The sequence below is a fragment of the Oncorhynchus gorbuscha genome, linkage group LG12 (genome assembly GCF_021184085.1).
Source record: "Oncorhynchus gorbuscha isolate QuinsamMale2020 ecotype Even-year linkage group LG12, OgorEven_v1.0, whole genome shotgun sequence".
Classification (NCBI taxonomy): Eukaryota; Metazoa; Chordata; class Actinopteri; order Salmoniformes; family Salmonidae; genus Oncorhynchus; species Oncorhynchus gorbuscha.
Genome location: NC_060184.1, coordinates 9,086,944 through 9,102,801, shown reverse-complemented (window position 1 = coordinate 9,102,801; position 15,858 = coordinate 9,086,944). Strand labels below are relative to the sequence as shown.

Genomic DNA, 15,858 nt, shown 5'->3' with positions numbered 1-15,858 from the left:
GATTGATGTGAAGTAAGTAAAGCAGGCTAAAAGATGGATAGACCCATAGTAGACATGGTACGAAAGGCCTGTAGAGAACAGATGCTTTTAAGGCCTACCCACTGTGACCTCCTCAAGGACACTCCTGGACAACCACACCTCATTGGAGGACAGATCATACTGGCTAGCTGTTCATCTTACTAACTGTAAACACAACAGCAACATATCAGCAGTACATCAACTCTAGGACATAAACATAAGGTGAATGCACCAATGTGTAAGTCGCTCTGGATAAGAGCGTCTGCTAAATGACTTAAATGTTAAATAAAGCGCCATGCCATTTTATATTGGGTCCTCCTACTACTATGAGTGACGAGTGCCACCAACCATTGTTTTATGTAGATTTTGAACCACTGACTGGTGATACCTAGCGGCTAGATAAAGTACTACCAAAGAGTTTTTATAACTAAACCAAGACAGACCACAGCTTACCGTTTCCAATGCGAACAAATGAGTCATAGTGGGCAGAACAAGTAAGGAGGTGGGCAGAGCCAAGCACAAGCTAGTGAGATCCTATTGGCGCGTTGTAATCACATCTGCATATTTCCCATAGGGAACGCCTACTCTGTGAACTAACCCTGTGCAATAACTCAATTTGTTGAAGTCAACAAAACTTAGTCCGTTCTGTTCATAACAGAAAACTGTATTGAGATAAACTGCCCTCTGCCCTCCAGAGTGAATATATATATATAATATATATATATATTATCAATTATATATATATATATTATAATTGATAAGAAGATTTGCATAATATCGGCCAAAATCCATCTCCTCCCCCAGCCCGCCAGTGGGCTTCCTCTCCCTACCATATTTGGTAGTGAATGACATCGCAAACCAGATGCTTCACATTTATACATCCAGTGAAATATCTGGTTGTTCTGTGGTACAACCGCACCGTGTCATTGAAAAGCCAGACTCCATTTTGTGTGCGTGTCTTTTTCCGCTGTGTTTTCAAGAGGCAGCAAGTCAATCTCCCCCCCAGCAGAAGAAAAACACAGAAAGGTATGTTAAAAGATGAATATTTTCACAATTAAAATGGATGTAACTGATGTTGATGCACAAGTATTGCTAATCGGAAACAATGTGGTTAACAAGCTTGTTAGTGTTATCTTTGTGGTGTTTATCTTGCGATCACGCAATCACAAGGCCCCCCACCAAAATAAAAAAATTGCACGATGACTGTCGCAGTTAACGATAAATACTCGCTTTTGAAACCTCTCCGGCATGGGTATAGATGATTGCACGGTTTATTATATTTATTTTGATAATGTATTGAACTTCTGTTTACATTTTGCACGTTGGAAACGATGGTATTCTAGCTAACGTTTGCAACAAAAAAAAAAGAAATGCTGTTCGCTAATGAATGATGTGGGTGTGCGCATTAAAAGTATTTCTGGTGACTGGGCCACCTGACACGACGTTTTAACAACATTCCTTCAATATAGTGTCGTCGTAGGTCGTTTTCATCAACCAACAACAAAAAATATTTGTCATCATAGGTCGATTTCTTTTGCTGTTTTGCTATCAGATACACATCCTACGGCCAGAATGAGTGGATGCCGCATATTTGTGGGCCGGTTGAACCCGTCCGCCAGAGAGAAGGACGTGGAGAGATTCTTTAAAGGATACGGCCGCATCCGAGACATCGACCTCAAGAGGGGCTTTGGTTTTGTGGTCAGTATACACACAAATTGCACACCTTTTTTTAATTATTTTTTATTTAATTAATAGTTCATTTAAATAAATAAAAAATGTTTGCATACATTGCAATAACGATTTCCCTAACAATCCTAGTTTACATGGACACATCTGAAATCGGGCTACCAAATGGAACTCTTGATTTATATGCAGAACATCGCCACTCATAATAAACTTTCTACCACAGCGACCGTGTTATTTTTGTAATGCCTATTTGATTCTGAGTTATTCTGAGTTCAGGCCTACAGGGGCGTTCATATATTCACGATCTACTCCGATTTCAAGAAACTAACTTCTTAATCCAGCCGCCCAGGCTTTACGGTGAAAGCAAACCATGCGATTATCCGAGGACAGCGCCCCATCATACAAACACATGAAAATATTTCAACCAGGCAGGTGCGACACAACTATATAATTCATGCCTTTACCTTTGAAGATCTTAAGTTGGCACCCCAATGTGTCCCAGACACATCACAAATGGTCCTTTTTGTTTGATAAATTCCTTGTTTATATCCCCAAAACAGCCTAACCAGCTCAGCTAGAATGGTCAGTGAGGTGTTCTTTCATTTATGTCTGGAAGTAGTTAGCAAGCGAGCTAATTTTAGCCAGTTCGCTTGGGTGCTTGACTACCATTGTTAGGGCAGAACCCTTGGATCAACCATACTCCTCGGTCACAGCGTCCAGTGTGCGATCTGAGAGCAAAACGCCCTGAATTTGCAAAAGGACAATCTGACAAAGCTCTGAATTTACAAGTGCCCTCCGGAGTGAATTGCCTTCAATTGTGGTCTGGGTCTTTAGTAAGTTCAGAGTGTTTTGTTCTCAGAGAGTGGCCCGGGCTTTACGAAAAAATACTGCTTTCGAAATACAAAATACTGCTGATCTTGTGCAGTGTAAATACCCCAGTCGGCTACAGTTACTGCAGTTTCAACTGTACTATTGGTTTGTAAGGGAGGAGTAGGGTTGCTCCTAGCGTTGTGAACGGCAGTCAAGCACCCAAGCTATCTGGCTGAAGTTGGCTGGATTGCTAGCTACTTCCAGACAAAATGAGAGAGAACCTCACCCAGCCCATATGCCCGAGCACACTCAAATGTGAGTGATCTGAAATCTAAGTAGTTAGCCACAGTGTATTTACGAACATGCCCAGAGTTTGTATCTGAACTATTTAGAAGATAAATAGCCTAGTGGTTAGAGCGTTGGACTGGTAACCGATCGGTTGCTGGATCGAATCCCCGGGCTGACAAAGTAAAAATCTGTCATTTTGCCCCCGGAACAAGGCAGTTAACCCACTGTTCCCCGGCAGGCCATCATTGTAAATAAGAACTTGTTCTTCACCTTTTATTTAACTAGGAAAGTCAGTTAAATAAGAAAAAGCTGGTCACAATAAGATGGAGTTTTTGATTTGCCTGCTGAAACCATTGACAACTGTGCTGTTTTTTAAAGTCAATGTTAAATATTTGCTTTTAATATCGTCACCTCTTAAAGATCACAGTCAGAACTACTAGACTACTTACCGATTTTTGATTCCATGCAAATAAATTGAGCACGTTTAGCTCTATCAGAGTTCCACAGAGTTCAGGGTCACTGCCTGCTTTTTATGACTTTAAATTAGCGAGGGTAGCTTCACAATTTCTCTCAATATTGGCCACCATTTATTGGATAGGAGTGATGTGAAATCAAAGTGATCTATACCTGACGAGGAGTGGATAAGGTTAATTTCCCATCCGTTGTGGGCTCTGCCGGTCAATCAACAGACGGGTGCTTTTTGTCGATGTTCTGTTAGCTGATGTTTACTTAGCAAGCTACCAGTAGAAACTTCGTACAGTAGAAACGTCGTGAAGTGGTAAGTAGAACTCATATACTTTTTAATCCAACCAATGTAGACCTACTTAGTGAAGTTAACATTATCCCCTCTTCCATTTTTGTTTAAAAAAAAAAAAAAAAAAAAATTAAATAGTGTTTAATCACGATTGCTGCTGACAGAGATGAATTGGCTCGCTACCCAGTATGCACTCACACCTTTGGTTGATCGTTTCAAAACAGGAAATATGTGATTTTGAGAGCATTGGCGAGACATCAGAATAGAATGTTGATGCCTGGCCAACACATTCATAGGTTGCTCCTCCTAAACGCGGTCGAGTCGGGCCGATGTTATGAAAGTTTAAAGCCGCCCTCTATTGCCGGCGCAGTAGTGGTGCCCGGTCATTCTGGACGGAGGCTGGTGACGGTTTAGTCAAAATTACAATCTAGTGCCTGGAAATACGATGACATGGCTTAAGTTAAGTCAAAGGTTTTTTTTGTAGGAAACAACTTTGCCAGCATTATCATGTCAAATTTACTTTAGGCAGATGCCAATGTTGTTCAAAAATAGCTAGCGACGCTAACGTTGTACTGCATCTAAAGTCAATCTGGCGACTTCAGAATGATGACAAGGGGTTTTCCTAGGATTTTTTAAAACTTTTTATTTTTTTATTTTACCTTTATTTAACTAGGCAAGTCAGTTAAGAACAAATTCTTATTTTCAATGACAGTGGGTTAACTGGAACAGTGGGTTAACTGCCTGTTCAGGGGCAGAACGACAGCTCGGGGGTTTGCACTTGCAACCTTCCGGTTACTAGACCAAAGCTCTAACCACTAGGCTACCCTGCCATCCCACTAATGATTTGCTTCCTTTATGAATGGCATCGTGTTTCTAAGCCCCTGTAATGCACTTCAGATAATCTTCATCGGCGCTCATCGATGATGCACTTTTGATTGACTTTTCATCAGCTCTTATTAGAGATGCAGTGAGTAGAACGCTCAGTCGGGGGGCATCAGTCCAAAACAAACATAATAAATAATATTGTGATGAAACATGCAACTTGTGAATAAACAAGGAAGGGTTTAGATTGTCTTGCCATTTAGCAAACTATCTCTGTAGTGGCGATTCCCTATGCACTGGCGCAGAGGAGAGCTGATCATAATGCTAACACAAAATCCGCTTTCCAAACATTACTCTTTTGGGGTGTAGTTCCCATTTTATTGCGTCTATAAATAGCTCCAAAACGCATTCCTATTCAAAAGGTGAACACGTGCAGTCTATAAGCTGTACCTGTGACACGGTAAGAACTCTGTGCTCTCCTCTCACCTGTACTAAACCCTTCCTGGTCACCTGTGATACCTACATGCACGTGAGACCATTGACCTATGACCCCAACATATAGTACCCGCTGGTGTACAGAACAAGCAGAAAATAACTCCTGACAGACATCAAACACACAACTCCTAAACAGGCCAAAATGGCTCATATTCTCCATACTACATCTTCCTGTGTACACGGGCTACATTGGGCAGGTGCTAACTAATAACAGGTCGTGTCAATGTGGCTAGTTAACAAGTTAACTTTCAGGGGATAAACTAGGCTGGCCAGCGTCATTAAATAGTACCCGCAAAACACCAGTCTCAACATAAACAGTGGAGAGGCGACTCTGGGATGCTGGCCTTCTAGGCAGAGTTGCAAAGAAAAAGCCACATCTCAGACTGGCCAATAAAAAGAAAAGATTTAAGATGGTCAAAAGAACACAGACACTGGACAGAGGAACTCTGCCTAGAAGGCCAGCATCCCGGAGTCGCCTCTTCACTGTTGACGTTGAGACTGGTGTTTTGCGAGTACTATTTAATGAGGCTGCCAGTTGAGGACTTGTGAGGTGTCTGTTAATCAAACTAGACCCTCTGATGTACTTGTCCTCTTGCTCAGTTGTGCACCGGGGCCTCCCACTCTCCCTCCCACTCTTTCTATTCTGGTTACAGTGTTGTCCGAGATGTTTCGTGGCAATTTCTCGCATGGAATAGCCATAATTCCTCAGAACAAGAATAGACTGAGTTTCAGAAGAAAGTTCTTTGTTTCTGGCCAATTATTTTTTCTATTGATCAATTATTGTTTCTATTGATCAATTAGCCTTTTTAAAATGATAAACTTGGATTAGCTAACACAACATGCCATTGGAACACAGGAGTGATGGTTGCTGATAATGGGCCTCTGTACGCCTTTGTAGATATTCCATTAAAAAATCTGCCATTTCCAGCTACAATAGTAATTTAATAATAATAATAATAATATATGCCATTTAGCAGACGCTTTTATCCAAAGCGACTTACAGTCATGTGTGCATACATTCTACGTATGGGTGGTCCCGGGAATCGAACCCACTACCCTGGCGTTACAAGCGCCATGCTCTACCAACTGAGCTACAGAAGGACCACAATTTACAACATTAACAATGTCTACACTGTATTTCTGATCAATTTGTTATTTTAATGGACAAAATGTGCTTTTCTTTCAAAAATGAGGGCATTTCTCAGTGACCCCAAACCTTTGAACGGTAGTGTGTGCTTATATTAAGTTTGGGGTCACTTAATGTCCTTGTCTTTTTTAAAGAAAAGCACATTTTGTCCATTAAAACATCAAATGGCATTAGTAAACACCTTACTCTGCTAACTCTGCTTTTTTAAAAGATTTTATGAAGTTTAGCAGAGTACGGTGTTTACGTTACTAATGCCGTACTCGGTCATCTGCAAAAAAAAATGTACATTTATTTACAATTGTTAGTGTGCATTTAAATCTACTCCCTGACACGCTTAGCTAAGCCCTCAATTACCAACTCCGCCAAGTCATTGCTGTGTTAGCTAGCTGAATGTTCTAGAATGGATAGTGGTCTGAGTGTTCTAGAATGGATTGTGGTCTGAGTGTTCTAGAATGGATTGTGGTCTGAGTGTTCTAGAATGGATTGTGGTCTGAGTGTTCTAGAATGGATTGTGGTCTGAGTGTTCTAGAATGGATTGTGGTCTGAGTGTTCTAGAATGGATTGTGGTCTGAGTGTTCTAGAATGGATTGTGGTCTGAGTGTTCTAGAATGGATTGTGGTCTAGAATGGATAGTGGTCTTGAATGGATAGTGGTCTGACTGTTCTATGTTGTTGTCCAGGAGTTTGATGATCCCAGGGATGCTGAGGATGCCGTTTATGAGCTGGACGGCAAGGAGCTCTGCAACGAGAGGTAAAGTGACTGCGGCTCTGTTCACAATGGACATTTACACCTCACAACCACGTTGGCTCACAGTGCCCACATATCAATTAAGGATCTGTGGTAGTTAGAACATCCTTCCATAGCCCCTCTGTTCTCTCGGCTCTCCCCCCCCCTCACCTCTCCATTCTCTCTCTTAGGGTAACCATTGAGCACGCCCGAGTGCGCCTGCGTGGTGGCCGAGGACGCGGTGGGGACAGAGGAGGAGGAGGAGGTGGTGGTGGCGGTGGTGGTGGTGGTGGTGGAGGAGGAGGTGGTGGTGGTGGCCGCTTCCCAGATCGCTATGGCCGTGGCTCCCAGGATAGTCGGAGGTAACATGGACATTCATACTATTCGCTAGCCTCCTACTATTTCCAGTGGGGACTTTCCACACTCGTCGCTAACAACATATAAGGCCTCTGAAGTCCCTTTTTACATTGTGGACAGTTGAGACAAAAATACACACATCCAAGGTGTTATTAAACCAACTTTAAAACACTGGTGTCTGTACGTGGCTTTCGCGGTTTGTTCATCGCCTGAGGCGCGCGCACAATGTAATTGCGTGCATGCACATGCCAGGATATAGACTTCTCGGTACCAGCATTTTTTAGTCTTGCTTAATAATACATTCCTGTGGATGTTTTTGTCTCAAATTTCCATAAGGACAAACCAACCAAGTGGACAACTGGCAGAGTAAGTTCAAATGCCAGTTTATTCCACTTTCTGTCAATATGAAGCACCTTTTTTGGAAAATTGCTATGAATATAAACAATGTATACAAAAGTATGTGGACACCCCGTCAAATTGGTGGATTCGTTTGAGTTCAGCCACACCCAATACTGACAGGTGTATAAAATGGAGCACACAGTCGTGTAATCTCCTGAGAACAAACATTGGCTGTAGAATGGCCTTACTGAAGAGCTCTGTGACTGTCAATGTAGCACTGCCACTTTTCCAACAAGTCAGTTTGTCAAATATCTGCCCTGCTGGAGCTGCCCCCAGTCAATTGTAAGTGCTGTTATTGTGAAGTTGGAACCTCTGGAGCAACAACGGCTCAGCTGTGAAGTGGTAAACTACACGAGGTCAGAGTGGGCTCTTGTCAAATAAAACTTTATAATAATAAATAAATAAAATCTGTCCTTGGTTGCAACACCCGCTACCGAGTTCCAAACTGCCCCTGGAAGCAACGTCGGCACAAGAACGTTTTGTCGGCAGCTTTGTGAAATGGGTTTCCATGGCCGAGCAGCCGCACACAAGCATAAGATCACCATGCGCAATGCCAAGCGTCAACTGGAGTGATGTATCGCACTTCACCATCTGGCAGTCCAACGGACAAATCTGGGGTTGGCGGATGCCAGGAGAACGCTACCAGCCCCCATGCATAGAGCCAACTGTAATGTTTGATGGAGGAGGAGTAATGGCCTGGGACTGTTTTTCATGGTTCGGGCTCAGCCTCTTTGTTCCAGTGAAGGGAAATCTTAACACTACAGCTTACAATGACTTTCTAGATGATTCTGTGCTTCCAACTTTGTGGCAACAGTTTGGGGCAGGCCCTTTCCTGTTTCAGCATGACAGTGCAAGGTCCATACAGAAATGGTTTGTCGACATCGGTGTGGAAGAACTTGACTGGCCTGCACGGAGCCCTGACCTGGGATGAATTGGCATAAGGCCTAATCACCCAACATCAGTGTTCGACCTCACTAATGCTCTTGTGGCTGAATGGAAGCAATTCCCCTCAGCAATGTTCCAGCATCTAGTGGAAAGCCTTCCCAGGAGAGTGGAGGCCGTTACAGCAGCAATGTTCCAACATCTAGTGCAAAGCCTTCCCAGAAGAGTGGAGGCTGTTATAGCAGCAATGTTCCAACATCTAGTGCAAAGCCTTCCCAGAAGAGTGGAGGCTGTTATAGCAGCAATGTTCCAACATCTAGTGCAAAGCCTTCCCAGAAGAGTGGAGGCTGTTATAGCAGCAATGTTCCAACATCTAGTGGAAATCCTTCCCAGAAGAGTGGAGGCTGTTATAGCAGCGAAGGCCCTTGGTTTTGGAACGAGATGTTCGACGAGCAGTTGTCCACACACTTGTGGTTATGTTGTGTAGATCCAACCTAATCTAGGAAACCAGCAAGCTATCAGCGGCTCTGTGTGGGCTGAGACTGCTCTCATCCCCTAAAATAGTTCAGTCATGGTCCTGTAGACTCAAAGCATAGTTGGGGGGTGTTCTAGGATCTGATACGCATGTTAGATTATAACAAATGGACAGGGGGAAAACTGATCCTAAATCAGTACTGCGGTTCTCTCTCCCACCACAGCAAAAAAAAAGTATTAGGCTACTAGTCGGGACTACATCCCGGCTTTGGCTAGGACGAAGGAACTACAACCATGACCCACCGATGTGTTTTCACCCACTGTAAGGGAACCACGATTCTAGATCATCTGCAAGGTTCTCACACTGTTCTTTGTCTCCCCCCTCATCGCAGTAGGAACCCTCCTCCGATGCGTACGGAGAACCGTCTCATCGTGGAGAACCTGTCATCTCGCGTCAGCTGGCAGGTGAGTTCCTTACCTGGGTGTGTCTCTACCTGCCTGTTAGTAACTCCAGGCTCTGACTGATCAGACGGAGAGAACGCTCAGCTTTATACCTGAAATCTTCACTAGTAATGATCTCAAGGCAACTTCCTGGTGCAGTCCAGGTAAAGACTAATACAAGACTCATACTCTTTCCTTTTTGTTTTTTTTTTGCCTACGTTTATTCTAGTATATGTGGTAATATTCCATGGGCTGAGAGCAAATAAATATGCAAATCGACAGCACTAAATGTGTTGTGATTGGCCCAAATGGCTCCTTGCACAGTATTTAATAACCTATCAAGAGCTCTCAGTACATATCCAGCCCTTTCCTGAGAGCTTCCGGTGGAGAAATGGCTAGCCATAGCTATTTGCTGCAGCTAAAGAATGCAGTTTATTAGATACAAGAGGGAGAAAAACCATTTGTCTGTTTTTTAATTTTAACCAATTCTTCACCCCTTTATTTGCCAGCCTGACTGTTGTGTCGTATGGAAGAGAGCGCTTCTTATGGTGGAGTTAACCCAATCAGGGTCCCTCTCTCTGGGTTGAGCCATGTCGTGCCAGCCAGCGTGCCTGTCGGCCCGCTCCTAGTTGGTTCCTCTCCTCCTGCTGGTCGTATGAGAGAGTGCTCCCTCGCTTGGTCGGGAGGGTCAGGTCCCAGCCCCGGGTTCCACTACTCGCTCTGCTCTAGAAGCGCTGGCTGCCCCTTCGCTCACACTCGCTGTCCCCCTGGTGGGGGCCTCGATGGCCGGAGCGCCGTGCTGACACAAATCACAAACAGAGAGGCAGAAAGAGGAGATTCGATGATGGTGTTCATGATGATGGTGGCGGTGTTTTGGTCTGATCCATGGTGGTTCGTTAATTTGAGGGGCTTCGATCGATCCATATCTCCCCCCCCTCCCAATCCCCTCCCCTCCCCATGTGCTGTGGTTCCGTCCGCACATCGCGAGAGGTGCCCAGAAGTGGATAAAATCTGCTGAGCGAGGTCACGAGAGGTCAAGGTTGGATCACAAGGTGCGATCAAGGTGGTTATGGTATGGTGGACTAGGAGAGCCTGCTACGGCCTGCTCCAAAGGGGTCGATATCAGGTATTAGTTTCCTCTCTTCCTCCCTGTTGACTCTCTGTACTGAGACTGAGGGGGGGGTGCTGAGCCCTAGATGGGGTTCCCGTCCCGGGTGTTAGGGAGCTCCTGTCTAGCCAGAGACGACAGGGCTCTTGGGGTTCATCAACACAAACACCTCTGCTGGTCATGCAGACTTTTTATATTGATGACTATTCTGTGTAGTTGTTTTTAAAGACAGCGGGGTCCAATAATTTTGAGACAATGCAAAAAAATAATCAATAATAATCAATCGATGTTCGGATCAACTTGAAATATTTGACGTTAGCTTCCTCCGTTTTTTTTACAGATCCCATTGCAGATCACGTAGGCTGTGTTTACACAGGCTCCCCAATGGAGCAAAGTTCTAAAAAAAAAACAGAATGCATTACCTCATGTTCGACGATTACGATAGTCAGTTAACGTTACTTTTTTATGAAGCATTTATGCTTATTGATATTAGGTCCTTCCAAATTCAGTGATGCCGATGAAGATTGTCGTGGTAGAATCGTCCCTACGGGGGAGAGAATAATGGTTTTGGAATGAATGCGGACTTAAGGTCAACACGAGTTTAAGAGCTCTTGTACGTTTTCTTCTGAGATAATAGCAGTCAGTTAACGTTACCTTTTTTTATTAATGAAGCCATTTTGATTTGACATGAATGCTTTTTTTTAAATGTGCCGTTTATCCAAAAATCCAACAAACGCAGTTAATTTCCCCATAGGCATTGTCCAACGAACCATGGCGTAGCTGGTGCTTTCAAGATGCCGTTACTATTTCTCTATAGTGGAGTTGCATAAAGATGTTTCACTTTCACCTACCACAAATTCTTTGTTTTGATAAGTTGTCAGCCTTTCTTTACATCGCTCTCGGTAATAAAAAATATTTACATTTTTTTTTTTTATCATAGCAGTGTACATGATCCTAACTTTAGCTCCAGGGTGCTGTTAATTAAAGAACAAAATATTATATAAAAATATCTGACCAATCATATTAGCACTGAAAAATATCTGACCAATCGTATTAGCACTGAAAAATATCTGACCAATCAGTCATGGGGGGGTTAAAAAACAGAACGGCGAGTGTGCATAAACATTTCAGAATTCAGATAGCAATATCTGAATTCTGCCATCTAAATTCTGCCATCTTTATGCACGCTCGCCGTGTTTTTTACTGATTGGTCAGATATTTTTCAGTGCTAATATGATTGGTCAAAAGACATATTAGTAGCAAAAAGATCCGACTGTGTAAGCTACCATTTTGTTTTTCCGGCAAAGGCTTTCATCACATTTCCTTAGGAACGGTCTTAAGCTTGTAGGGCTTTGTAGCCTCTGTTCGGTTGAATACTTATTTTTGGCCATTTTGCCAAGCTCTTATATTTGCTACAAAGGGGTTTCTTAAGGAGGTCTGTGGCGTATTCTGAACGGCTAGTTTTGTCAAGTTGATTGGTTGCTGACGTCAATGTACCCACACAACTTCGTGCACAGACAGACCTAACCGTTGAACTGACAACTTACATTTATGACACAATGATTCTGTGTTGCTGGACCAGACAGCCAGTCATTTTGCAGTGTTCTCTAAGGTTCTTGGACCCCTCTAGTTATCTTAGCCTTTGTAGTAGAGGTCGACCGATTTATGATTTCAACGCCGATACCCATTATTGGAGGACACAAAAAGCCGATGCCGATTAATCGGCCAATTTTTAAATAAAGATTTAAAAATATATATTTGTAATGACTATTACAACAATACTGAATGAACACTTATTTTAACTTAATATAATACATCAATAAAATCAATTTAGCGTCAAATAAATCATGAAACATGTTCAATTTGGTTTAAATAACGCAAAAACAAAGTGTTGGAGAAGAAAGTAAAAGTGCAATATGTGCCATGTAAGAAATAAGGTTTAAGTTCCTTGCTCAGAATATGAGAACATATGAAAGCTGGTGGTTCCTTTTAACATGAGTCTTCAATATTCCCAGGTAAGAAGTTGTAGTTATAGGAATTATAGGACTATTTCTCTCTCTACTACCATTTATATTTCTATTGTAGTAGTAACTAGTTATTATGATTGATTAAGTTTAATGCTAGCAAGCAACTTACCTTGGCTTCTTACTGCATTTGCGTAACAGGCGGGCTCCTCGTGAGGCAGGTGGTTAGAGCGTTGGACTAGTTAACCGTAAGGTTGCAAGATTGAATCCCTGAGCTGATAAGGTACAAAATCTGTCGTTCTGCCCCTGAACAAGGCAGTTAACCCACCGTTCCTAGTCCGTCATTGAAAATAAGAATGTATTCTTAACTGACGTGCCTAGTTAAATTAATTTAAAAAATTGTCGTCAAATTACCGATTTCCGATTGTTATGAGAGCTCGAAATCGGCCCTAATTAATCGGCCATTCGGATTAATCGGTAGACCTCTACTTTGTAGTTGCTCTATGATATCTTTCTCTCTTTGGGGAAATATGATTCATTATGTTGACAGTGTTGTCCCGGTCCGGTCCTAACTTAGCCTGTCGTTGTGTAGGACCTGAAAGATTTCATGAGACAGGCGGGGGAAGTCACCTTTGCAGACGCCCACCGCCCCAAGCTCAACGAAGGGTAAGAATGGCGTGCGCTCCCCCTAGCTGTTCTTCCTAGACGCGTTGCCAACGTCCATACTCCTCCTAATATAATGGACATTTTAAACCAATGTCTCGGTTATATCCCTACTGACCTGTTGTTGTCATGTCGGTCTTCAGGGTGGTCGAGTTCGCTTCTTACAGCGATCTGAAAAACGCTGTTGAGAAGCTGTCTGGCAAGGAGATCAATGGAAGGAAAATCAAGCTGATCGAGGCAGCTAAGAAGAGGTGAGTTGGTCTGGAGACTAAAGCCCTTCTAGATGTTTCCTCTAAGGAACTGAGGGAAGGATGTACTATCGGTGTATTTGAATAAGGCATCAGTGAACTGATAAGACGACAGACAGATGGTTTTATTTCGGGTAAATCCATTTGAATGAAATCACTTTTGCCATCTACTTTTTTGTTTGTTTGTTGATGGAATCTAAATTACTTCCCATACACGTTGGCTCATTGAAGTGGTCAGAAAGTGACTGTTGGACCTGAAAGCCAAAACATTCAAGAGATGAAGGTGCTCAACGTTGACCTATAACATGAGACATCTGTGTCTTCATCACTGGAAAAGATAAACGGCTGATTAATTATTTAAAAGTTTACAAACAGGGTTTTTAAACGACTTGATTACTTATTGAAGAAAAATATTTAAGATTGTCATTTTTAAACTTTTTTATTATAATTTTTTTTTTATTAGTATATTTTGTAGATTAGACTATATTTCACATCACCTGATGTTTTTGTGTTGTGCCTCCCATCGGTCAACACAACATGCTCTTGAATACAGACAGGATGGGTGTCATTACAATCTCAGAAATAGGATGAACTTATCCCTTCAGACCGTTGCAAATGAGCCGGTTCTCCATTTTATATTTGATACTGATTGTTCACCCGCTGTCGAATGTCAACTTAAATGCTAATTCAATAGGTTTCCTATAGAGGATTGACAGTATACCTCTAACCATCTAAATGCTAATTCAATAGGTTTCCTATAGAGGATTGACAGTATCATTTTAAAACGGATATTCCTATTCAATTCGATGTTCTCTGTCTCTCTCCCTGGACCTCTAACCATCTTTGTGGTGCCATTTTGAAAAGTTGAAATTTTAAATTCTATTCCATTTTAGTACATTTTATCAGCCGAAACATGACACCCCCACCCTGTGTTCAAGAGCATGTCTCAACTGATGGTGACACAACACGACAACCATAGCTGTAGAAAATAGTGTCTCAGCTACAACATGCTAATAGGAAGGGAGGGGAAAGGTTCACGTGACTTGAGTCATGTTAAAGAGAAGACTTAAACATTTATTTTTTTACTTAAAGCTTTTAAAAGATCCTTAACCGATTTATTTTCCAGTGATTTTTAAAGGCATGGTATTTTAAAATGGGTCAACTTTGAGAATCTTTGTCAAAGTTTTGACATTCAGATCCAAAAAGTCACACTGACCACTTGGGTATGTAAAGTTCTGTTTAAATCCAAAAAAAGGGGGGTGTGGTCAAAGTGACTTGACGTGGGTTTCTCCTTTTCTCCTTCCTCTTCTCCAGGAGTCGCTCCCGTTCAGAGAGCTCCTCTCGTTCCCGTTCTCGTAACCGCTCCCCGTCCCGCTCCAGGACACCCCGTCGTTCCAGGTCCCACTCCCCCAAGAGGGACTATAACCGCTCCCGTTCTCGGTCCCACAGCGGCTCCCCGGCCCCCCGCGGCGGTGCAGGAGGAGCCGCCCCTGGTTCCCCACCGCCCAGGGCCAAGGAGACCTCCACTTCCTCCAAACGGCCCTCCAAGCCCAGCAAGTCTGCCTCTCCCCACTCCCCTCCCCCTGCACAGCGTGCACCTTCCAGGTCACCTTCCAGGTCTAGGTCTCGTGGCTCTCGTTCCCCGTCCACAGACAGCCGCCACTGAGTATTGAGAACAGGAATATACACGTTTTGACATGAGCTCACACTCGCACACAGTACATGAATACACTCTCATTAAGACAAACATGAACACACACACACACACACAGTTTTAGTAAGACTACAGGTCAGGGCCAGGAACTGTAACACCTAGCAGTACTGGCCTTCTGAATCTGTATTTCCCCCTCTGTCCCCCCCCCCCCCCCCTCTTCTGACATGGCTGACCTTTGACCTCCTGCAGCATCATGGGTGTTCTCAGTAAAAGCATCAGTCTCTGAACACAATGACGGTTACATTATGAGCATTTATTCCCTAAACCTTTTTTTTACTGGTTTTGTTTCAGTCAGTAATTTTACTTGGAATGTTTTTTTTTTGTCATTCAAAGCTCATGTGTGATTGATTCCCCCTCCCCCTGCTGTTGGTTGGTAGCTCTGATATCATGAACTGTTGAGAATTCAAGTACTGTTGCATGATGGTAAGGAATGTGATTGGTTAATGTTTTGGGTCGTACCATTCTTATCTCAGTGTAGGGGTGGTGTAAGGTAACTGTTAGGGGATTTATGTTTTATGCTGTTATTTTTTGATAGAATACCATCTCTTTTTTTTGTGTGTGGGTCTTTGTTGTGATTGGCAGTAAAATAATGTTTTATCCTCTGTAGGGGTGGTGTAAGGTAACTGTTAGGGGATTTCTGTTTTATCCTCAGTGAAGACACCCTGTGAAAACGTTGTACGTGCTGTTTTTATTTGAGCCCATTTGTATTGAATGTTTAAATGGAGTGGTGTTTCTGTTCCGCTTTATATCTCCCTTATACAACTTATTGTGACGAGGTTAACGCCTAGACAATAGTTTGGAAAATAAAAACCTTTTGTACACTAAAGCATGAAGTCTGATTTGAGCTCTTCCCCCCCCCAGT

The 15,858-nt window shown here is 42.8% G+C and overlaps 1 protein-coding gene across 1 annotated transcript; it reads left to right on the top strand.

The window, feature by feature from the left end:
• Positions 1 to 891: 891 nt before the first annotated feature.
• LOC123990504 (serine/arginine-rich splicing factor 5-like) lies at positions 892 to 15,822 on the top strand. Its single transcript, XM_046291059.1, has 8 exons — positions 892 to 1,044; positions 1,571 to 1,716; positions 6,700 to 6,770; positions 6,938 to 7,108; positions 9,251 to 9,323; positions 12,964 to 13,037; positions 13,178 to 13,285; positions 14,597 to 15,822. Exons 2-8 carry the CDS (start codon positions 1,591 to 1,593, stop codon positions 14,946 to 14,948), a joined length of 975 nt encoding a protein of 324 aa, XP_046147015.1. The 5' UTR covers positions 892 to 1,044; positions 1,571 to 1,590; the 3' UTR covers positions 14,949 to 15,822.
• Positions 15,823 to 15,858: the final 36 nt, after the last annotated feature.